This window comes from Tasmannia lanceolata, unplaced genomic scaffold (genome assembly GCF_043159265.1).
Source record: "Tasmannia lanceolata isolate RefF3 unplaced genomic scaffold, GAP_Taslan_0.1 ptg000037l, whole genome shotgun sequence".
In the NCBI taxonomy this organism is placed as follows: Eukaryota; Viridiplantae; Streptophyta; class Magnoliopsida; order Canellales; family Winteraceae; genus Tasmannia; species Tasmannia lanceolata.
This window is the reverse complement of record NW_027518714.1, coordinates 1,730,245-1,753,425: the sequence shown is the minus strand read 5'-3', so window position 1 is coordinate 1,753,425 and position 23,181 is coordinate 1,730,245. Positions and strand designations below refer to the sequence as shown.

The 23,181-nt window shown below is 39.3% G+C and overlaps 2 protein-coding genes across 2 annotated transcripts; both read right to left on the bottom strand.

Moving 5' to 3' along the window:
• Nucleotides 1-6,544: 6,544 nt before the first annotated feature.
• On the bottom strand, nucleotides 6,545-7,368 carry LOC143861962 (uncharacterized). Its single transcript, XM_077372943.1, has one exon. The coding sequence runs from the start codon at nucleotides 7,296-7,298 to the stop codon at nucleotides 6,684-6,686; it is 615 nt and encodes a 204-aa protein (XP_077229058.1). The 5' UTR covers nucleotides 7,299-7,368; the 3' UTR covers nucleotides 6,545-6,683.
• A 4,250-nt stretch (nucleotides 7,369-11,618) lies between these two features.
• LOC143860340 (phosphatidylinositol 4-kinase gamma 4-like) lies at nucleotides 11,619-16,407 on the bottom strand. The gene is made up of 2 exons (XM_077370926.1): nucleotides 14,195-16,407; nucleotides 11,619-12,410 (listed from the first exon to the last, which is right to left on the bottom strand). The coding sequence occupies exons 1-2, from the start codon at nucleotides 15,572-15,574 to the stop codon at nucleotides 12,033-12,035; spliced, it is 1,758 nt and encodes a 585-aa protein (XP_077227041.1). The 5' UTR covers nucleotides 15,575-16,407; the 3' UTR covers nucleotides 11,619-12,032.
• Between the last annotated feature and the right edge of the window lie 6,774 nt (nucleotides 16,408-23,181).

The window sequence follows — 23,181 nt, the reverse complement described above, 5'->3', positions numbered from 1 at the left end:
TTGGAATGGGTACTTATTTACGTCTCTGTTGCTTTTTACTACTACTATGTTTTCATCATTCGAAAAGATTTTTCTCCTAATAGGCAGCAAAAGCTACTAAAGGAAAAGACTTCTAAGACAGGATTCTGGCATGATAGAAACAAAAACTAAAATGAAGTAAATGTGAAGCAAAATAATGTTTATGGTTGTTGCTTTAATCAATTTGGCTTGCATGTATATATTTATAGCCTCCTTTGTGGCATTCAGTGCGTAATTATCTCACCTCTAACATGGAAGCTCCTAGTTTATGTTAGTGTGAATTAGGGTCCGTTTTCCTTATGTTGCCATTTTCCTTCTTAAGCAACAACAACCAAATGACAACTGGAAAGTAATATTTATTCTTACTTTTACCCTGTTTTATTATTATTACTACTAATAATTCAGGAACATCCAAATGGGCCCTTATGGGAGCTCTGGGAAATTCCGTAGTAGGGAGGGTACTTCAGTTGTGCTCTTTTTTATGAGCTTTTTGGAGAGGTGATAGTGAAACGACTCCCCTAAAGAGGCTAAAGGAGAGAATCTGACATTTTGGGGACAGCCACTGAGAATATTATAAAATAGGAAGGGGTGTATGGTACTAAAACAAAGGGGTTGTAACTATCATCTCCCAAGATGAAAAGATAATAAATATGATGCAACAAAACTTATAAAATGTTGGGAAAAAATACACTTAGAACCCCCTGTGGTTTTTGACACATTCAACTTAAACCCTAGTTTTTAAAAAGTTACAAATAGACCCCCTGTGGTTTCAATTTGTGTAAGGTAGACCCCCTCAGTTGATGGTTCGTCCATATATTGAAGGGTTAGGATGATCCTATGGAGCTGATTTCTTGGGCACACTCTATTTATGTCAGGGCCCATCAAATGAACGCTTTGGATCATCCAAATAATGTGGGCCCACTATGTTTTTGGTAGTGTGGGTCCGCATCCAAACAATACGAAAAACACAGTAGGCCCACATTGTTTGGATGATCCAAAGCATTCATTTGATGGGCCCTGACATAGATAGGATGTGCCCCAAAAATCAGCTCCGTAGGATTATCCTAACCCTTCAATCTGCGGACGAACCATCAACTGAGGGGTGGTCTACCTTTCACAAATTGAAACCACAGGGGGTCTATTTGTAACTTTTTAAACATTAGGGGTTAAGTTGAATGTGTCAGAAACTCTGCCATGGAGTGACATTTGCACTCCTAAAGTAGAAGGTGGAGCTGGCTTGAGATCCCTCTCAGATATAAACAGAGCATTCCAAATCAAGCATGTATGGAATATAACCCAGAACAGAAACACTCCCTGGAATCACTGGTTCAATGCAAAATATATTAGAAATCGGAATTTTTGGCTTATCAAGATGCCCCGCAACCCATCTTGGGCTGTCCGGAGTATCCTAAAAGCTCGTGAAGATGCTAGGCCCCATTTCTGCTATGCTATGGGTGATGGTGCTAGCATAAACTTCTGGTTTCAACCTTGGGTCCCGTCTGGTGTCATTATTTCTCAACCTTCCAAGGGCCCCTTTTTCAATGTTATTCCGAGCAATTTCTCTGTTAAGGATGTAATTGAGTCTGGAAAATAGGACTCCATTCAATCAGAATCATGCCTCAGAGAGCTGAAACAAATCACTTCTGATGCTATTTTCTCTCAAACCTCCTCTGATCGTCCAATTTGGAAACCAACAAATGATGGTATCTTCACTGTAAACTCAGCCTGGAATACCATCAGATCCCAAAAAGCCAAAGTCGATTGGTCTTCTTCTATATGGTTCCCTGGTAACATACCGCGTCATAGTTTCATCGCTTGGCAAGCAATTAAAAACAAATTATGCACAAGAGATCGCCTTCCCTTCCTGAATGGCCAAGACGATCTTAGATGTCCTCTTTGTCACGCCGAACCTGAAACCAGAGATCACCTGTTCTTCTCTTGCTCCTACTCCGCCTGGATTTGGAGATCGGTGCTTTGGAGAATCTCCAAGAGGAAAAAACAGAAGAAAAGTTTAGGCGAAGAAGAATTATGGCTTTGATCCTCCTTCCCAGGTAAAGGCCAACCTGCAATCTCTATTAAAATTCTCTTTGCTTCCTCTATCTATCACATTTGGTGCGAGAGGAACGCTAGAATCCATAATGAAAAAAGTTCTCACAAGCAGGACCTCCTCAAGCGAATTCTCTCGACCTCTCGCACAAAAATACTGTTCCTTAGGCTTTCAGACTCACCCTCCGAGGCCAGTTCCAAAATTGCGGCAAACTTCTCGCTCCCCGTTTTCCAGCAACCCAAAACCTCAAAATTCTGTCTATGGATCCCCCCTGACCTCAGCCACCATAAACTAAATACTGATGCATCCCTCATGGACAACTCTGGATCTGTTGGGGGCCTTATTAGAAACCATCTCAGCTGTCCCATTGGCCTATTCTTGGAAATCGTCCCCCGTGAAGCTATTCATCACCTGGAGATCGAAGCCATCCTTCACGGTTTAAATCTAGCAGAGAATCTCAGCATCCGCAACTTATGGATTGAATCTGACTCAATCCATGCCGTCAAAGTGATCGAAGGCACCCGAGCTTGCCCTTGGAGGAAATTCCAAACTCTAACCATGATCCACAGTAAGCTCAGAAATCTAAACTCTTGGAAAATTTCCCATATTTGGGGAGAAGGAAATGCAGCAGCAGACATTCTTTCTCAACAGGATTATTTTTGTAAGGGTGATAATCTCCCCCCTAATTTTCTGTCCCCCTCCCTTGTAGAGGTCTTGTCCTCGGACTATTTGGGGTCCCTCTATGAAAGATTGTAATATGCTTTTTTCTCAATATATCTGGTAGGGGTCTGCCTAACCCCAGCTTACCCATCAAAAAAAAAAAAAAAACCACAGGGGGTCTAAGTGTATTTTTCCCTAAAATGTTTGAGTGATAAACTGATGACAATATAATTAAATAATTCCTTGGTGAATTAGAGAAAATATGAAAAAAGTAAATCTAACTATTTATTTAGTAGCTAAATCCATTGCTACTGTAGTACTGTTACTATCTATCAAACTGGAAGAAAAGAAATGAAAATGGCAAACAGAGGTCTATGGTAAAGAACTTATAAAGGCAAGGAGGGGTAAAACTGTAAAAGTAGTCTATTTTTATTATTTTATTTTCTACTTTTTGCCTTCTAATGCAAGTCTTCCCACTTTTATATTTCTTACCTTGTATCCACTTTTGGTGTGCCTTTTAAAACTCCATTTAAAACTTTTATGAGAAATAAAACTCTGTTTTTTTTTTGTAGGCAAACGTCTTAAACACGTTTTTTTTTTTGGCAAACTTTTCAATTTTACCCTACCATATTTTGTAAATGACAAAATTCTAAACTCATTTTCTTGTGTTTTTATTTTTTTACTACATTTATCTAACCAATGCCGTATTAAACTCGAATTTTTTAGGTCCATTTTTTTGCCGAATCACGTTTTGCTAACTATGTGCTGAACGCACATTATTTTCTCCTATATTTAAGAGGCATGCACACAGGATCGTAATGTTCATTTTGTTGGGTTTTTTGCTGAAGAAAACCCACTTAAATTACGAAGCAAATGAATATGTGGATAAAAGAAACAAAACCAATAGAGAGCAATCACACAAGAGAACACAAAAGATTTACGTGTCCGGGGCGAATCTGAGGAAATATCCACTAATCAAAATAAGTAATACGTCTTTCTCTCAAGTTTTCACCCGAAACTTGAGCCAATACAAGAAATAAGAGAGATAAAGGGTTACTTTGTTGCGAACAACAAAACCCACTTTCTCACCAAAAAATACCCACTTCGATCTTCAAGTCGAAGAAACTCAAATCCTCACAAAGTTTCAGTGCAACGAGATGATCCAACGGCGTGGTGAAAATCTCCAAGAAGAAACGCTCCAAAAGAGCCCTAGGTTTTGATCCCCAAATCAAAACCCTACACACACAAAGAAAACCCTTATTTCTTTCTTTTTCTTCTTCTTCTTCTCTCTCTTTCTTTCTTCTATATTCTCTTCTCACGTTTTTGTATTCACGCACACACTCACTCACACCTCTCACGGCTTTTGCCTTTTCCAAATCGGAAACAAGATTCCTTTTTCCTAGGAAACATGGCTTTCCTATTTCAATATGAATCGGTGTGGGGTGTGGGGCCTACATGGGCTGGACCCACAACACATTTAACATGCTTGGCCATTGGCTAAAAATTATTAAAGGAATCAAGTATTTAGTAGCCTTTTGCACTTTAAATGTGGAACATTAAATAGGATTTTAGTATTTCCTTTTATCATCCCCGTGCAATTCAAGTTGTTGAAAGTTCAAATTTTAGTATTTTCTTTCTATATTTTTGTCAAAGACTCCATCACATTTATATTCTTATTGTCCCGTACAATTATAGTATTGGCTATTTTCAAGAATAGGAGTAAAGGCTACCCATAGAAATGGGCACTGCCATGTTTTAATAATTGCACAAACTTAGTTTGCTTTTCTTTTTTAATTGGTTTCTAAGAGCTCTTTGGGAACTCTAATAACCTTTGGCAGGTGTTTAAAGAAGAAAAGACAAGTTGAGTTTGTTTAATTATTAAAATATGGTAGTGCCAACGTCAGTAGCCTTTTATAAAGGATTTGCTAGGGGCCATCGGAGAAGGCATTTCGTGGGCCGGCTGTTTCATGAGAGAGCGGACATGTAGGCTCACTTGTCACCATATTTTGTCTAACTCATTTAATTCATCTGAGGTGGCTGCACTCTCATGCCACAACCGGCCCGCAAAATGCCTTCTGGAATGGTCCTCGGCAAATTCCCCTTTTATAATATAAGAATTAAGAGAGTTTATGGTAGTATTTTCCAAAAATCATTTTCATAGGATGATCCTAGCCCTCTGAAATCATTTTCATAGGCCATACTACATAACTAAACAACGAAGAGATGAATACTAATAGAAAAAAAGAAGATGTGTGAATCCTCATATTTATATGTACTGAATTAAAGGTCAAGAAATGCTGCTGCTACCGTAGAGTCATAGACTCACATCTTACAAGAAGTCAATTGAAAACCACTTCCTTTTTCACTTTCACACAACAAAAGCAATCCCACTCACAAAAAAAGAGAGAGGCTCCTCTCACTTTAACAGCTTAAACCCTTTCTCTTTCCCTGAAAAAAGCATATTTCTGTTATTTTTTCAATTTTACCCTCGTTGCAGTCTCACTCTTTTTACTCTTTTTACTCAAGCAAAAAGGTGTATCCAGAACTAGAATTAGGGACTCACACCCATGCTTGTTTGTCTGGTGCAAATGAGGAAGAAAACAGTAGAAAACGACAAATTTGACGAAGTTGAATAACCAAAATTTGTGGTGGCAATATCAACCTTTTTATCTGCAAGCGGCAAAGATTCGCTACTCAGTGATGAGTGATGACAAAGGTTCTTCTCCCTGGCGCTTTAAAATACGCAGAAGGGTGTTGGCACTTAAACAACGCCGCGTTTTGCGCACCTTTATTAGCAAATTGTAATCAAATGATGGAACTTTGGTGGGCCCTTGTCATAAAATACCAGGCCATACAGTTCAGAGGTACTCAAAAGCATATTTATTTTTTTAAATTTTTTTTACCCTCGTTGCAGTCTAATCCCCGTATCACTCGTTTTTACTCGAGTAACAAAGAGATGTTAAAGTATAAAAGATAAATAACGCCTTTCTCCAATAGCTTAAGCTTTCAGAGAAGTTGGTAAGTTAACATGGTATCAGAGCTAAAGGTCTCGAATTCAAACCTCCTGGATAACAAAAATTCACATGCGATGGTCGGCCCGAAGTGAGAACACATGTGACACGTGTTTGCCAAGTGGGCCACACGTGCGGGGAGTGTTAAAGTATAAAAGATAAATAACGCCTTTCTCCGGTAGCTTAAGCTTTCGGAGAAGTTGGTAAGTTAACAAAAGAAATTTACTCCTCATAGAAACACCGTGCTTGTTGGGGAAAAAAAGTAGAAAACGAGAAATTTGACGAAGTTGAATGACCAAAATTTGTGGCTGGCAGTACAGTTCATAAAAAACAAGGCCACCACAGTTCAAAGGTACTCAAAAGTCCATGGTAATGACGAATTTGAATTACTGGTGGGCCCTGCTCATAAATACAAAGGCCACTACAGTTCAAAGTTACTCAAAAGTCCATGGTAATATCGTACTTTACAGGTAAGCGCCGATTAAGCCCCGACACACTCACAGTGTAAAATATAGTAGGACCAACTGGAAAGAAGGAAAGCCAAACACCTTCTTTCGAGTCTCTTCTACTTCTGCGCTTAATCGAAGGCTATTGATATTGCCACTGCAAGGTTTAATAATTGCACAAACTCATCTTGTCTTTTCCTTTTTTAATCGGACTCAGAGCATTTCTGGAGCAGTAATAATAACCTTTGGCAGCTGTGTAAATAAAAAAAGACAATCTGAAATTGTGCAATTATAAAAACATGGTAGCTCCAGTATCATTAGCCTAAATCAGAAAAAAAAAAAACTAAGGAAAACTAAACACAGCATCAAAATCGCATCAGTCTTCCTCATCTAATTATTTTATACATTAAACACCACCCAATTGAAAATGTTAAAAAAAAAAAAACAAGGAAGAGTAAAACACAAGAAAGAATGTTTACATTACAATAACCCAGATCTTTCTCAGCAGTGAAACTCCAAGACGGAGCCGTCCGTGACGGAAATCGCGACCCGGCATTCGGCGGTAGACTCCACGTGATGTGTGAAAAAATGCAAAACCCTAACCCTACCTTCCATCCTCAATGTGGACTCGATCTCAAGGCTCGGCCCCACGTGAATTCCGCCGGAGCCGTACGCCGGACGGTACAACCCCGTCGCCGGAGCCTGCGTGGGGGAGAACGGGAAAGAGTCGACGGAGAACGTCGCCGACATGTACTGGGTCCGGCCGGAGTCGATTTTTCCGGCGGGTATGAACATGAAACCGATCGGATTTTGTGAGTAGATGAGTTGGAGAGTACTGTCGTAGTGAGAGAAGGCTTCACGGTTAGGGTTTCGAACGGAGACGTATTGGGAGAAGGTGAAGGTAACGGTTCCGTTAGTGACGGAGAAGGAAGGGAGTTGGATGGAGTTAACGGAGATATTGGGGTCTTTGGGTTTGAAGACGGAAAAATAGACGATTAAGATGACGATAACGACGAAGATTAGGAAAATTGTGGCTACAATGCAGGATGCTAGATTGGTTCTTCCACCCCCTCGCCCTCGACCTATTGGGGGTGGAGGATTTTGAGATTTATTCATGCTTCTGCTGGTTGTGTGGGTTTTTCTCTGAAAGAGAGGGGGGTGTTCAATTTTTGTTGTACGTGACCTTTATAAAATGTCGGGGGGAGAAGAAAAAAAGTTGAGAATTGGTAGACATGTGAGTGTCACATGATTTTAAGAGTAAATGTGAGACTTTTCTTTCTGCTTTAAAACGGTGGTGGAGCCCACCTTTGTCGAAGATCCAACCCGTTCATTTGGATCATGCCAACGTAAATATGTGGGCCCGCAAAAATATCTCCAATGGATGATCTTAACCCCTCAATCTGTGGCTTCTGTTGGGGGCCAATTGAATACCGACCGTATGATGGCACGGGGTCGTTGGACCTCGAATTGACTTGAGTGTCCGAAAATTTCTTACCATGGTTTAAAATTTCGGTTTCGGTAACTGTTTCGGACCCCACCGAAAACCGAAATTTGGTAATTTGGTTTGAAATTCCGAAATGTTGGACCGAAATTCCGAAATTTTGTAACACTTTTTTTTTTAAAAAAAATAATGGCATTTCAACGAAATTTCGGACCGAAATCCGAAATTTTGGTAAATGACGAAAAATGAAATTTCAAAAAATTTCAGTTTCAGTCCGAACCAAAATTTTGGATTTCGGTCGAAAATTAAAACCATGATTCTAACTTCGGGCACATTAACCCCTGTCTGCGAGAGCAGGCCATTCCTAAGATCATCCCATCAACTACCTTTATGCCCGAGTTTGATAGGAAGGGACCCATTCGTGCACTCAACCAGATTTGAACAGCAACAGATTGGCGCCTGTTTGACTCCTCACCTGAAGTAGGAGCTAAGCACTTTTGAGTGAAGACTCAAGCTCCATGACTACAAGAAGGGATACCCGAAATATGGCGACGATCCAAAATTCGGGCACGGTCCCAAATACTCACCAAGGGTCACCCTAAGCAAGCCTTGTACCTACTCCCACAATTGTATATGTACATACTTCCTTATCTAACTAGCACATTGCTTATTTTTTGGTAGAATTCACACATTTTTTTCTTCTCATAATTAGACATCATTCACTTAGTCATGGTCACAATGCCTCTTACAACTCAGTTAGTCAAAATTACATCTTAGGATCTTTATCTCTTCTTATTGACCTTACAATTGCACTTGCAGTCGAAAAATGCAGTCTAAAAATTTAATTTCAATACTAACATGATCTTTGCTCAGTTTGTTATGGCCTTGCGTCCATGGTCTTTGCCCATGTTGCTACTCCATGAAATATTTTTATATATGCCCATGGGCTTTAGACATTGGCAAGGATGCAAGGTTCCCTCACAAGCCAACATTTGTGCTGCCACGCCCATGTGCACATGGTCTTCCCTCTGCCGATCACTTACATCATAGGTGTTGCATGTGGGGGCAGAGGCCAAGGAAGATCTGCTCTCCGAACCCATAACATGCACACACGTACACACAATGACATCAACATACACAACATAGACGTATAGCAATGTCCCCTCAGACTACTGCCACTTCGGAAATTGCCCCCCTAACAACAATTGAAATACCTCTACTCGTTACAAGTATCTACTGACCAAAATAAACCCAACTATCAAAAATCTTATAGAAGAATAATGCACATGCTATTTGGTATGGACACTCCAGTAGTTTCAAGCCTGGAACTTTCATCAGGGGCTGTTTGTAATGATCAAGGAGTTGCTTTAGTGCTAAATCAATTTTTTAAGGTCGTATATTTTACCATACAAAAATAATGGGCAGTGATAAATCGACCCCCTAGTACCTTAAATCGACCCCATCCATATCTCTCTCTCTCTCCAGCCCCATATGGGGTCGATTTAAGATATATGGGGGATGATTTATCACTGCCCAAAATAAAATAAAATAAACACAATTTTGAGCCCAATAATTAGTTTTGGACTAGGAATCGATTCTCGAAATCTAAAACGAACGGCCCTAAATATTTGCTATTACTATTAAGAGTTTGCTAGCATCCATTGCAGAAGGCATTTCACGGATGGTCTATTGCATCTAACAGCAGCCACAGAGGCTCACTTTTCAGCAGATTTTGTCTTCATTCATGAGGTGCCTGCTGTTAGATGCAACAAACCATCCGCGAAATGCCTTCTGCAATCGACGCTAGCAAATCCCTACTTATAAATTACATTTTTATCATCAATTTAAGATTTTAAAAGCTAAAAGAACTAACTTCAACCATGCCATCATCTCTCTCTCTCTCTCTCAAGGTCAACCCTTAAGATGGAGCTGAAACATCATTCAGCCAGTAAGACACTAAAATTGGATTGAGGTAGCCTAGTGAGACTAATTTCCATAATCATAACTGAAGGCTATTCAAAAAATGCATCATCCCTCCATAATAGCATTCAATTGAAAACTTCCAGGCCTTAAATTGCTAATCGAAGGAGGAAATTTGACTCTTTAGTTAATAATCGTTGCGAACACAATTTGGACCAAATTACTATCCAACCAAATTGCTACTGATGAAGCATGGCATTTAGGTTTTGACAAATGGTAGATCCTATCCAAGATGCGTCCCTGAAGTGTGTATGGCAGATTTTACCTCCAGCAAACTCTATTTGTAAACTGAAATTCAGAGATATTAGACAGCAACTTTATTAAAGGTCACCACCAGAACTTCAATAGGAAATGGGCTGAAAACTCCAAATTTGATGGCAGTAGTCTTTCACAAGAATTTATTAAATATCGAACATGCAGCTTGCAACAGTAAGGTTGCTCCATTGTGACCTGGTGGTCACGGGTTCAAGTCACGGAAACAGCCTCTTTGCAAAGCAGGAGTAAGGCTGCATGCATTTAGCCCTTCCCAGACCCTGCAATGGCAGGAGCCTCGTGCACTGTGCCGCCCTTTATTGAACATTCAGCTTGCTCACAGTCTAAGATGAACCAGTTCTTTACAGAAATTATCATTGAAACCTTAATAAAAGAAGGCAACTCAGTTAATTTTATTTCCTAAGCACTCGATTTTAGGAGAAAAAACGGTTTTAAATTAAAGAGCTGGAAAACACCTCCAAGTAGAGGAGCTCTGAACCTTACACTACAGGCCTATGAACTACTTTTAAAGGAGTATGGTTCAGTGCAAAGCCTACAAGGTCCTCACTCAAGGACATTCCTGAACCGAGTTCTTTAACAAATATGTTGATCGATCCAAGGGTTCACAACAATCTAAACACCATTAGGCAATGTCTTGTGGCCACAATCTGTTACTTTCCTTAGGATTTAACAATCAATAGATTAAAGAACCAGTGAAAATGTTCAGACCTTGCCTTCAACAAGGTGAGAAATGAAGATCAGAAGGAAATAAGATTGCACATCAAGCTTCCAATTCATTTCTTCTATAGAATGAAAATCATAGCGAGGTTTCCTCCAAAACGGGAAACTTTCTTCCAAAACTTCTAATTCCAAGCTTTCTATGTTTCAAATTACAATTGTAAGACCTAAAATGACAAATGAGAAGGAAAGGGGCTTGATAAGGTGCCCATACGTGGAAAAGACAAACCTACCCTTACCTAAGGCAAAAAATACCACGAAAAGACATGAACACTAATGAAATACCCAAACTACCCTACATCATCAGCACTAACAATTACATATAAAACCTACGTTAACGAGCGAACGTAGGCTGATGTAAAGATTCCAATGAGATGATCGTACATCTGAGCAAAACCTAAGTGAAATTGAGAGGCACCAGATTTACCCTTATATTGGGAAGCAGCGGTGGGAATGAAGAGACTAGATCGGAGAACAAATATTTGGTTCATCTTGGGAAGCAGTCGTGTTTCATTGACAAAATCATCAAGAGCGCTGTTGCCATGAAGCAGTGGTGTTTCATGGACGTTTTACAACGGCAAATCGATCCCATGCAGATGATGAGGATCTCAACCGGGAAGAGATCATTCAAGAATACTTTGGACCTCAAATGGCGAAAGTCACCAAAGATAACCAGGGGGAGGAGGAAAAGGCGGTTCCAAGCACTGATTCTAAGTCTGGAAAGTCTACCACAGATTTAGCCTCACATTATCAGATTTGAACCTACAGCAGATTTCCCTTTTACCTTTCCCCGGCTCTCGTCTGAGTCCGAGTTTCACGCAACAAACTCCCTTTTCCCCTACTTTCATAATATAACAAACATTCCCCTATTCAGGCACGCTGCCCCTGTTTAATGGTTCAGTGAAAAACAGAGCTCAACCTGTTAAACAGACATCATTTCCTTGCAATTACAAGAAGAAAACCACAAGTAAATAGTCGAATTTGCCATAGGTTTCACCAAAAAACTAGAATTTAACAAAGCTTGATCAAACTCAATCAAAACCCATGTCATTAATATAAAAGCAGTTGCCTCTCCCAATCAAAGATTATACATATTATTATAGATAATATTATATAGGCTTCAATCCACAAATTTAAAAAGCAAGAGTCTTGAGCTGCTTCTGTTCAACCTTCTCAAGACATTTGCAAAACAATTGAAAGAACATTAAAGTAAGAGCTTCAGTCCCATGTCCAAGAACCTCTCACCTCTTGTGGGGTGTGTTTGTTGCACAAGTCTCTTTGTATGAACAAAATAGAAAGGGGGGCAGTTCAGCAGTCATCCACAAACATACATCTTCGGCTCCGGTCTATCCACCAGTACACCTATATATACATACGTACATAGATACATATATATATATATATATATATATGGATATATATTTAGAAACTCCTCACCTCTATATGGTAAGTTCATCAAGGCGACAATCCATGATCTGAGAAACGGATTCAAGGAATGCAGATTCGCTCATGCCAGGAAGCACGGCTCCCTCAGCTTCGTGAACTATCTCTTCAATCACAGATTCCTTCTTGAGAGTTTCCCTGCACATGATGCTTCCAATGGTAAAAGGAGTGAGCCCTTTTTCCACGCCCTTCTTCAGAAGCATGGTTGAGATGCGTAGTGTGCGAGAACATTCTAGCGGTAACTCCCAGCCGTGAAACTTTAAGAGGGCGATATCTTGCTCTGCATCCAGCGATTTGATGTAGTCAATAGTTTCAGGGCTGTAAGCCTGGCGAGCTTGGGGCCAATAGAGCCAGTCAAAGGTGCAATCTTCAAACTACAGGGGGGGGAAGGCAAAGGAGATAAGAACATATTCACAGCATGCAAATTTTGGATCGAAAACCTACTAAAATATAAAGTTAAATAAGATGTAGTTCGGTGATTACTGTGAAGGGCCTGTAAGTTGCAAAATTAGTATGAACTCAACAGATTGCACAAATTTATATAATTTGTAGGCGAATTCAAAAAAATGATATGGAACCACACCAAATCCCAAAGGCAAAAAGAAGAATGAAAAAAAATGCAGGCTCGGTGACTTGTAAGCACAGTTTCGGTCCCATGATGTTAAAAATCCCACTGCTAATAATCAAAATTCAAACCACATACGAAAAGGTAAGTGATTGAACTGAAATCTCCTCTTGCAAAAAGCATATATGAATAGTACAATTCAGTGAAACAAGGAATTGTATGTAGTTTTAATTGTTTTTCTTTGCAAAGATCAATGAAATAATTTAGCTAAAAGAAATTATATCAAGAAGCAGAGATTACCCTGTACACAACATAACTACATAAGTCTATTTACACCCTCTCCATCTAAGCTATTGCCTATCGGCTATATCACTAACCTCTCTAAAAGAATGCCTAGTGCAACTCGGGTCGATTTTTCAGAATTCAGGTTGAGCTTTTACCTTAAAATCGGATCGGGTTCGGGTTGATTCCAATTCATTTTTTAGCAAAAGCTCAACCCGACACGACCCAAGTTGCACCCCTATAATAAATCCTTACAAATTGTTTACTATCCGTCCCGAAGTTTCTCTGGTATTATCCACAATCCTTTGAAGATGCTTCCAAAGTATTGACAATCAAATGGGAGAAGACATATCCATTTTTTATTGGGTGCCCACAACTATTAGAATATCCTTCCACCCACTGTTCCTCAAACATTTACCATTGATTTCTCATATTGTTTACTATAGAATACCCCCGGAGAGGGGATCTCACTTCCTTTAAACAGTAATATGGATTTATACCAAATCCCGCGGCATGTGGTGCAATGTAAGGCAGTTACTTTACACCAAATCTCCATCCAGTTAAAAGAAGTCCCAAAAATTATTTTCTCAAGAAGACGAAGGCAACAGCTCTCATTTTCGAAAAGGATATAAACTGGCAAAATATTCCTGAAGGCCAGCCAAAACAAACAAATAAATAAATGTGCTCATACACAGAACATTGATTCCCACCACATTGGGTCCACAGATAAATTCAGCGCAACCTTCAAATAGATAGTTCAAGTGAAGGAACTCCAATAGAAATGCAGGACATATCTCGCACTAGTTAAAAGTTTCAAGAAAGTAATGACCACAAGGCACATCTCTAAATGGCTACAAGACGTAGCTATCACAAAAAAGGGACTATGCAGACCTCAGAGCTCTTGGATGAAAGTAAATCATGGAATACCTAAAACAAAAATGCCCATACCATCATTGTAATCTAAAATAGAAAACCACATAAAAGAGAAAGAGAGGCAGGCTGCCTTTCAGTAATAAAGCCTAACAAGATTCAAGAACTCTAATTGGATAAATAATACTCTGGAAGGGAGAACCTTCAAGAAATCATCTCAATACTAAAAAAACTGTAACAGTTGCAACATCAACCAGAGAATTTATTTATTTATTTTTATTTTTTTCTGAATGGTAAATCAACCAGAGAATATTAGAATTAAACCCACCGCATTCCATGCAAATAACTGAAATAAAATTCGCATTCATAGCAAATTGAATTTGTATAGGGTTATTAAAAAGACCAAATACTTGTCAAGCAGAAAAAGAACGGCAAACTTACATTCTCAGGCAAGCAGTATCCGTGATCGATTGGAACCAGCGTGATTTGACTCTCATTCCCCTCCTTAGAAACCAAGATATTCCCAGCATGCCGATCTGCATTTGCCAACCTAATATCCAACACGGAGATCTTGTGAACCTCCTCCACTGGAAAAGCCCGAGGACCCATATCCTCGCAACTCCCATAATTCTTAACAAACATCTGCAGGGAGCCAATCTTGGCATTTTTCGCCGAGTACTTATAACCTTCAGGATAATTAAACCCTTCATGCAGGCACCTTATTAGAACCGTAGGAGGAACACCAGCGAAACCAAATTCATCACTCGAATATGATCTACGCCCACTTTTTGGATGATCCAAAAGGTAAGCAGCAACTTCCCTGAACGCACCTTCTCCAACCCTCGTACCCCTCTTCAACCCTTCACCATCTGATGTCAAGGGAAGCCCCCGAGGGTTATTCACAGCCATTGGCTCCTCATCGATTGGCTTAAAAACAGCAACATATTTATGACCTGATAAGTCCGGCATAAAATAAGCTCCACCAGAGCCCTCAGCAGATCTGACTGGGGGATTCCCCTTGTCCAATCCAGCAAATGTGGAATTGATCAGATCCTTGAGAACAATTGGTAATTCAATTTTTTGATTAACAATTACGGGTTCCAACCAAAAGTACCTATCCGGTGGCTTCCTTGCGACAAGGTGAAGCCCATCCAATTTCTTCTTTTGTTTTTCCACTTCTTCATCTTCGACCCCACTCTCATTCAAATCAGATGCCACAATTGACAATTCAAAATCTTTCTGGACAGGTTTAGCCCTAACTTTTGCAGATTTCTGAACCACGAGGTGGATCACATCGTAATTATTCTTACAGATATCATCAATGAGCCTCTGGTCGTCAAGCTTCTGTCCATTACAGATCAGCTCTTGATCCTTAACGTCGACAAACCCTTTTCCCTTCTTAGCAATCTGATGTTTGATGTACGCTACATTTCTACACCTTTCCACATGGAATTCGAGTTCTTTCCCACAGGTCATCTTAACGGTGATGACCTGGAGATCCGACAACCTAAGGACTAAATGCAGAACATTCCCATCGGTGACACCATAGTCCTTCATGAGACAATCATTCCGAGCAAGTTCTCGGCCACCAAAAACCAGTTTTGGCTTCTTTAGAACAAACCCTTTACAGGTCTGGATCCTTAGCTTCACAGAAGCAATGGAATCGGAATCCATAATCCGCATAGGACTTACAGAACCCCCGACCGTGAGATAAATCATGATCGGCTGGATCGAACAATGAGCGGGACGACCACGGAAAAGAACAGGGGAAAGGATTTCGTCTTCGCGAATGGGACTAAGAGTAACACCAGCTGACGACATTTTTTACCTAGAAATTCAAGACTCTGCTTCTCTGAATCTAAAGAAGAAGCCTTACCCTAAAACTCATAAACAATTTCGAACAATTCTACCTGAAGACGCCATTATAGACGATGGATTGCGAATCAAGATGGAAATTGCCCTGACTCTAAAGACCACACAAACAAACAAAAACAACCTTTACAAAAACAAAACAAAAAAACTAGCAAATCCTAAACGCCCAACCCATGAAATTTGACCCTTGCCCTAGAAATCAAGAACAAACCCTAATCAAAAGCGATCAAGGAAATGCCCTCAAAATCTAATAGCACATTTCCCAAGATTTCCAAGAACAGAAGCCCTACGACATAAGCTTAAAACCCTAGGAACAGAATCCAGGAATCAAAACCCTAAAAATGCACAAATCAACGAAATTCCATGACACTAGGGTTTCCTCTCCCCAGATTTTATCACAAACAGAACTCACAAGAATCACAACTCACAAAAAGAAAGCGAAAATCAAAGGCTCTGCAATTAGGGTTTCCAAAAATTAGGGTTTTGGAAATAAAAAGGGCTTTTTTTTTATCATTAACGAGATCTAAATTCAAAAGGTGGGTTTGTTTGTTTGGAGGAAGAAAGAAAATGGATTCTTACCGTGGGAAAGAATCGAATGGGAGTGAGGGCAGAGCGAAAGCTTAAATCCACGAAGACAAATATAGAAAAGATGGCGAGAAATTGAAGCGTTCGTTTTTCTTCAGTTGGGTATCGACGGGAAAAAAAATAATATTCCAAAGGGTCAATTTTTTTCGCCAGCTTTTTCTGACGGGACTTAAAAACAACGGTGGAGGGGACTTGGACGTGTCGTAGCCTTCGCCTTCTTATAGGGTTGGACCAGGACTGACGGAATACACCACTTAACGCCGTTATAAAAATAAAGCTACAGGCAAGAAACTGGGATTTCGAATTCTCTAATATACCCTTTCGTTTGGGAACAGTACATTTTATTTTCCTCTGTGTGAATACTTAATAAAACTAGGCTACTGATATCGGCACTAACATGTTTTGATAATTACACTAGCCATCCTATCTTTTATTATTTAAGCAGCTTGTCGAAGGTTATTATTGTTCTCAAATAGTAAATTTTCAAACATGGTAGCGCCAATATCAATAGCTTAAATTATTCTCTGAATATAGTCACCCTTTCAAAAAAATCCAATAGCTTAAATCTAATATAGGATTTTTTTCTTCTTCTTGAAAATTGAAATCTAATATAGGATTTACTACACATTTTCAACTCAACTCGACTAAGCCTTTGTCCCAAACTAGTTGGGGTTACTAGTACACATTTTCATGGAAAGTTATTTCACAGCTCACTTTTGCAGGAGAGAAAAGCGACACCTGCTCGCTTTTTGCTCCTTACATAGATTTGCTAGGCAATTTCGTGGAAAGTCCCTTCGAAAGTGCCTGGCAAATTCCCTCCATGTTTCGGGAAAATGATATTTCCACCCTTTTCTTTTTCAGCATTTCTAACTGTTCTTGTTGGTCTTTTCTAAAGAATGGTTGCATTATCAGCTCCTTTTGTTTGTCTTTTTTTTTTTTAAGTGAATTTATTTTCAAAAAAAAAAAAAAAAAAAGGCGCCAAAGAGCTGAGAAAATGGGTGAAAATATCATTTCCATTACATTAAATTAGAGGATAGCGTAATAATGCTGATTGCAAGGACACATCCCACTTGATTTATTTCAAAGATTGGGAGTGCCCTACAAAATGTGAGAAAAATCTAAAAGCTCCTTTCCCAGCTCTCACCCTCTAGAAGCAATGCCTCAAACTCCAGCTTACCTATAGAAAAGAAAAAAGAAAAAAATTTACACTTTACGAAAGGGAAGTGATATATTTGACCCCAATTCTTCCCTCGGCCACCCCCTCTAGTGTATTTATGAGGTGGCCCAATGAAGTAAAAGGGGCAAATATATCATCTCCCTTTGTTAAATTCCTCTCAAGTTGATGATTCATGTTTATGTATCAATATCTTGACACTTTTCTTAGCAAAATCAACATTTTTAATCTTACATCCTAAACACACGCGTATTTTTGTAGGGGTGCAACTCGGGTCGGGTTGGGTCGGGTTGAGGGCAACCCTAACCCAACCCAAGACAGCATTCCCTCAACCCTAACCTGACCCAACCTGAGCCTCGGGTTGAGGATGGTCAACCCTAACCCAACCCACCTCCAAATCGGGTCGGGTTGGGTCCTAGGTGAGTCGGGTTCATCTATGGCCAAATGGAAAAATACAAGAAAGAAAAACATAATTCCGAGAAAATAATGATAAAATTAGAGGACGAAGGTCGGGTCGGGTTGCCGAGGCCTCAACCCTAACCCAACCCGAAATTAAATCGGGTTGGCTTTTCCCAACCCAACCCGAGAAAATACCAACAAACCCGAGCTAAAATCGGGTTGAACCCGTCAGGTTCGAGTTGAGCCAGACCCAAGTAGCACTCCTAATTTTTTGTTTCTAATTGGGATACAAAATAACATATATTTTTATGCATGTTCTTTCATTGCACACACACAAAATACATATACAACAAAAGAGAACAATTCATTTTTTTGTTATTTCAAAACAAAGGGGTGTAGTTATCATCTCCCAGCGAAGAAGAGCTATAGACTTGTAGAAGAGCATTTTGGTCTTTTCCCAAATGAAAGTGCAGTCAATAATACTTTAGCGTCTCGATTAGTATTTTAGCGTAGTTAATAAGACAACGGCCGTTAAGATTAACGGGAAATGATGTCACCGCTAACCCGGAAAACTTTGTACTATTCGTGATTTCTGGCCTTGACTCTTGAATTCCCAAAATCCGAACGTGGCCTCCAAGCTGACATTGCTCTCTCATATTTACTTTCCCAAAGACAGTAAAAAATTTCAGAAGTAGTTATAGAAAGAAACGGTCCACGCGCTTACTCTACGGTTAAGTTCCTTTCATCTCGCTTTTTCCTTTTTTTTTATCTGCCCCAACTGGTAAATGAGGGCAAGGGAGATGAAAGATGTTTTACCATTTCTCACTCTCTCATTACTATTCTTAAACGCCTCTTAAAAATGTTAATCAAATAAATGTGTGTGTTCAGTGTATAAAAAATATCAGAGTTTTTATACCATCTGCTCCATTATGATCCAAAAAACATCTCCATAGGATGATCCAAACCCTCCAATCTGTAGAGGTTTTTATAATGAGCCATCCGTCTACAGATTGGAGGGTTATGATCGTCATGTGGAAATCATTTTCAGGGGTAGGGTCCAATCAGATGTAGGCCGTAGTATATGTTTTAAAATTTACGTGCAAACTCCATATAAGCTCAGCCAACAAAATATACATTCATTTATCATTAAACTGTTATTTAGCTTGGCAATAAAAATGAATTCATAGAACATGACCCTTCACTGAATCCGGTGTTGTATATCATCAGGTGATTAAGCCTCTGGCTTAAGAACAAAAGGGCAGCACTGAGGCCATGGTTCAGTACCCAAGCTTACTTAAAAAAACAAAAATGTAGGGCTTTTATAGAGTGCCTAACACACAGTACAGAGCTCACTGCCCGAGGGTATGAAGTGTCGACAAAGAATCCCTTCATTATTACTTTTATTATACAGAAGAAAATATGTACAAAGTATTCATGCAAAAAAATTATGCCTTTGTTACTGAGTTTGACGTGTAAATTCTAAAAACAGAGAATTTAGTCGCTCCAAGTAATTCCTCTTCCATCCGTTTCACGCGTATGTTCTAAAAACAGACAAGTAGAAGCGTTGAACAACACTCTCCTAATTGAACTAGGCTCTAGAATCATCCAATTATAGTTGGACCGACCAGTGGCGGAGCCAGGATTTATGCATAAGGGGGGCAAGCTTATACAGGCTTATACATAAGGGGGGCAGGCCTTCAAATTTTAAAGGGAGCTGGGCCCAATTGAGTTGGGCCTACTAAGGATTTGGCCCAACTCAACAGGGGCAACTGCCCCCCTTAAGCTACATGTAGCTCCGCCCCTGGGACCAACTGCAACGGACTTATACTTGTAGTTGCCCACCAATTCTTAGCGCTACAAGAAATATTTTGTTCTCATGTGTAGAATATTTACATATATCTGAGCCACATTTTAATGTCGTATTCAATAATATATAGAATCCTTAAATATAGTAGTGTTTTATAAGGTATTTAATGGATTTAAAGAAATTTACATTTAGAAGGTAATTAATTGCTGTAGAGAGTTTTTATATATGTGAGATATATCAAATCACTATATTGAAACTAACATTTATAAGGTACTTAGGGTGTGTTTGGCGTACCGTTTGAAGTAGCGTTTAAAATGCCGTTTTGTAAAACCGCGTTTTGCCAAACGGTATTTTCATGTTTGGTTGGCCAGATCCAAACGGTGTTTTAAACGGCAAACGGAGGTATTGTGTGTTTGGTTGCAAATGGCCCAAAACGGAGTTTTAGTGGTAAAATGACCAAAAAGGGCATTGTTTGGTTGGCCTCAATGTAACTCAACTACTCTCTTATTAGGCCCAATATTAAAAGGTCATTAGGATCTCATTCAAACACTATTAAAATTAAACATCATTGCAAAAAAAAATGGCTATACCTTTGGGGTTCTTCTCCTTCTTCTTCTTAACGGCCGGATTTGCCGGATTTGACGGACGAGTAGAGGCGCTGAGGCAATGAGGCGTGAGCAAGGTTTTAAATTTCGGTTTCAATACCGGTTTCAGACCCACTAAAATCAAAATTCGCTCGAAATCAACGACTAATAAAAAATAACTTTGATGGTTATCCCTAAAATTTAGAAATCCCTGAAATTTCGGTAATTTTGATCGAAATTTCGGGATAATTATAAAATAAATGAAAAATAAAAAAAATGGGTCAAAATCCCTAAAATTTCACAAGAAATTTCGACCGAAATAATAACATGTTTCGGGTATGAGCCAATTTCGTTTCGGTCTCCACCGCGGACCGAAATTTCGAATTTCGGTCGAAATTTAAAACCATGGGAAGGTTTGCAACTTTGCAAAGCAGATGAAGAAAGTAAGAAACTAGGGTTTCTTTTAATTCTTTTGTCTTTAAAAAATCAAAATTAAGAGATCATATAATGATATCAGCAGCCCCTTGTTTTGAATTAAATATTAATAATTTAACAAATTTATGTCATCAAGAATGATATTTACACCCCAACTTTTTTGGTATTTGACGTAACACATAAAATCGCACGCGTATTCGTAAAAATGGATTTTGGGGAGGACAAACACATAAAAATCACAGCCCAAAAACTCCGTTCAAAACGGTGTTTCAAACGGTGGCTGTGCACCCAAACAACTCCCAAACGGCCGTTTGGCCCCGAAACGGTGTTTCAAACGCCAAACGGTGTTTTAAACGGTACGTCAACCACGCGCACTTAAATGCTATTAAAAGGTAATGAATCAACGAGCAGAGCGATGGAGTAAAATAGGAGTGGGTGAAACATCATGCCATGACTCATTATGTGATATTTTCAGATGTGTGATTCCTTATGTTTGGCTTTTTACCGAGAGTAACGTTATTTTTAAGGAAAGCAACCAAAAGAGTTGGAAATGCAGTTATTTTTAGAAATAAAGGACAAACAAAAAGGGTGGAAATATCATTTCTTATTATTTTATGACAATTTTCATTGCGAAACGAATCATATCAGTGCTTGCACTTCTCTTGTTCACCTATTAAGAAATTAATTAAGATGCCATTTGAGGCCAATTGGGTTACATAATTACAGAGTTTTTATATACTGTGCGCGCCTGAAGTTCAGTATTAGTTAAAAGGAACAGTGGGGGTCGACTTTATAGGATGATCCAAACCGTTCATTTGTCGGGCTACAACGTAAATTGGCAATACCCTGTAGATCATCTCCATAGAATAGAGGATCGGATGGTTAGGATCATCCTATGGGAATGATCTCCGGGATATAGCCTATTAACGGATCGGAGGGTTACGATCATCCTAAGAGCCTATTAACATAGCGGGCATACAAATGAACGGTTTGGATCATCCTAAGAAGTGAGACCTACTGTTCTTTTTGAAAAATATTGGACTTCATGTGCGCACATGATACAAAATATCTCCATAATTACATATCCCTAAGCACACTCCGCAACCATCGGATTCGTCGATGGCTATGTGCCACTGCTTGCTACAACAATTGAGATTATTTATTCTTTAATTGAAGTTAGTGGCTAATCCTTAGATCAATTGAGAGTTTCAATATTAATCCTGCAAAGATTAATAAAACTAAAAGTATTAAACAAATACTTATCACGTATTAAAAAGATATTTGATTAATTGTGTCCCCACGATTTGAGTTTCCTCCACCGTTCTAGTGGGCCCCGTGTATGGGAGAAAGGTCTTCTAGAAGTATGAGCATGAATAGAATGAATGATAGCCCATGTGTGGAATAATTGAACATTTTTTTAAGTTGGATATATAGGCGAATGCTTTTCCACAGAGGTCATGGCCCCACGTGCTGGATCCAATCCCCAAAATGATAATGAAAAATAAATAAATAAAAACAATAATGATAGACAAAGAAAAGGTCCCATGTGATTATTGTTCCTAATCTTTACTAATAAAAAGAAGATTTGTGAAAGAGCAGTGATAAATTCACCCCCTCGAAAGAAGAATACACCCCTGTAGGATAATTTGCACTCCTTTCACACTAAAAAGAGTTAAAGTCTGCCACATATTCTCCTTTACATGGGTGCGAATTATCCTAAGGGGGTGCCAATTTATCATTGCCCAAGATAAATTATTTTTCATAACTAATGAAGGGAAGATGCTTGAGCATTGAATAAGCGCCCCGCTATACAAAGAGGGCCCCACCTCTGATTGATCAGGACCGTCCATCTCAAAGGCCCCCATAATAAGAGTGGTTTTTGGCCACTAGTGATCCAGCTTATGGTCTGTAAGATGGACGGTCCAGATCAGCCAAAAGGCTAACAGTCTTACACTGTCCCCTCATCTCCAAAAAACAAAGGTCACATAAACTAGCTCCTTTTGCACTGTACTATTTCAACTAAAGCATAGACTATGTATCGTATATAATAAGGTTCTTGTCTTACGTGAGACTTTTAAATGGCTCCACGTGAGAAGTACAACAGTGTGGCAGTGCTCCGGTATGTGTAACGTCTACGTGGCATTTTCTAATTGGTGAGGACACGTGCGTGGTTGGAGAAAATGAAACGGTCTACAAATATTTTGAAAGCCAACGTTTAAAAAATTTCAAAATAAAGTTATCTAAGAAACATCTCTGCTGATTTTATATGTATACTTTTAAAAGTAAAAGTTTTGGTGGACCCAGAACGTTCAAAAAGTTGTCGGAACCCGGGAGACTCAACCCTGGTTCGTCCCGAGTCAAGAAAAATGACACGGGAGCCTCGCTGAAACAAGTGGATCCCACCTTTGATTGATCTGAACCGTCAACTTAATAGGCATTGTATTGGATCTCACATGGCCCAAGAATCAGACCAATAGTCCAATGTATTTTTTGGGTCACAGGAGAATAAAGACGAGGGCTATCAAATGAACGGTTTGGATCAGTCAAAGGTTGGACGAACTATCGGCAGTTA

Coding starts and splice junctions, on each gene's coding strand:
- LOC143861962 (XM_077372943.1), bottom strand. CDS start 7,298: ATGAATAAATCTCAAAATCCTCCACCCCCAATAGGTCGAGGGCGAGGG.
- LOC143860340 (XM_077370926.1), bottom strand. CDS start 15,574: ATGTCGTCAGCTGGTGTTACTCTTAGTCCCATTCGCGAAGACGAAATC. Junction 12,411..14,194: donor GATACTGCTTGCCTGAGAAT/GTAAGTTTGCCG, acceptor CCCCCCCTGTAG/TTTGAAGATTGCACCTTTGA.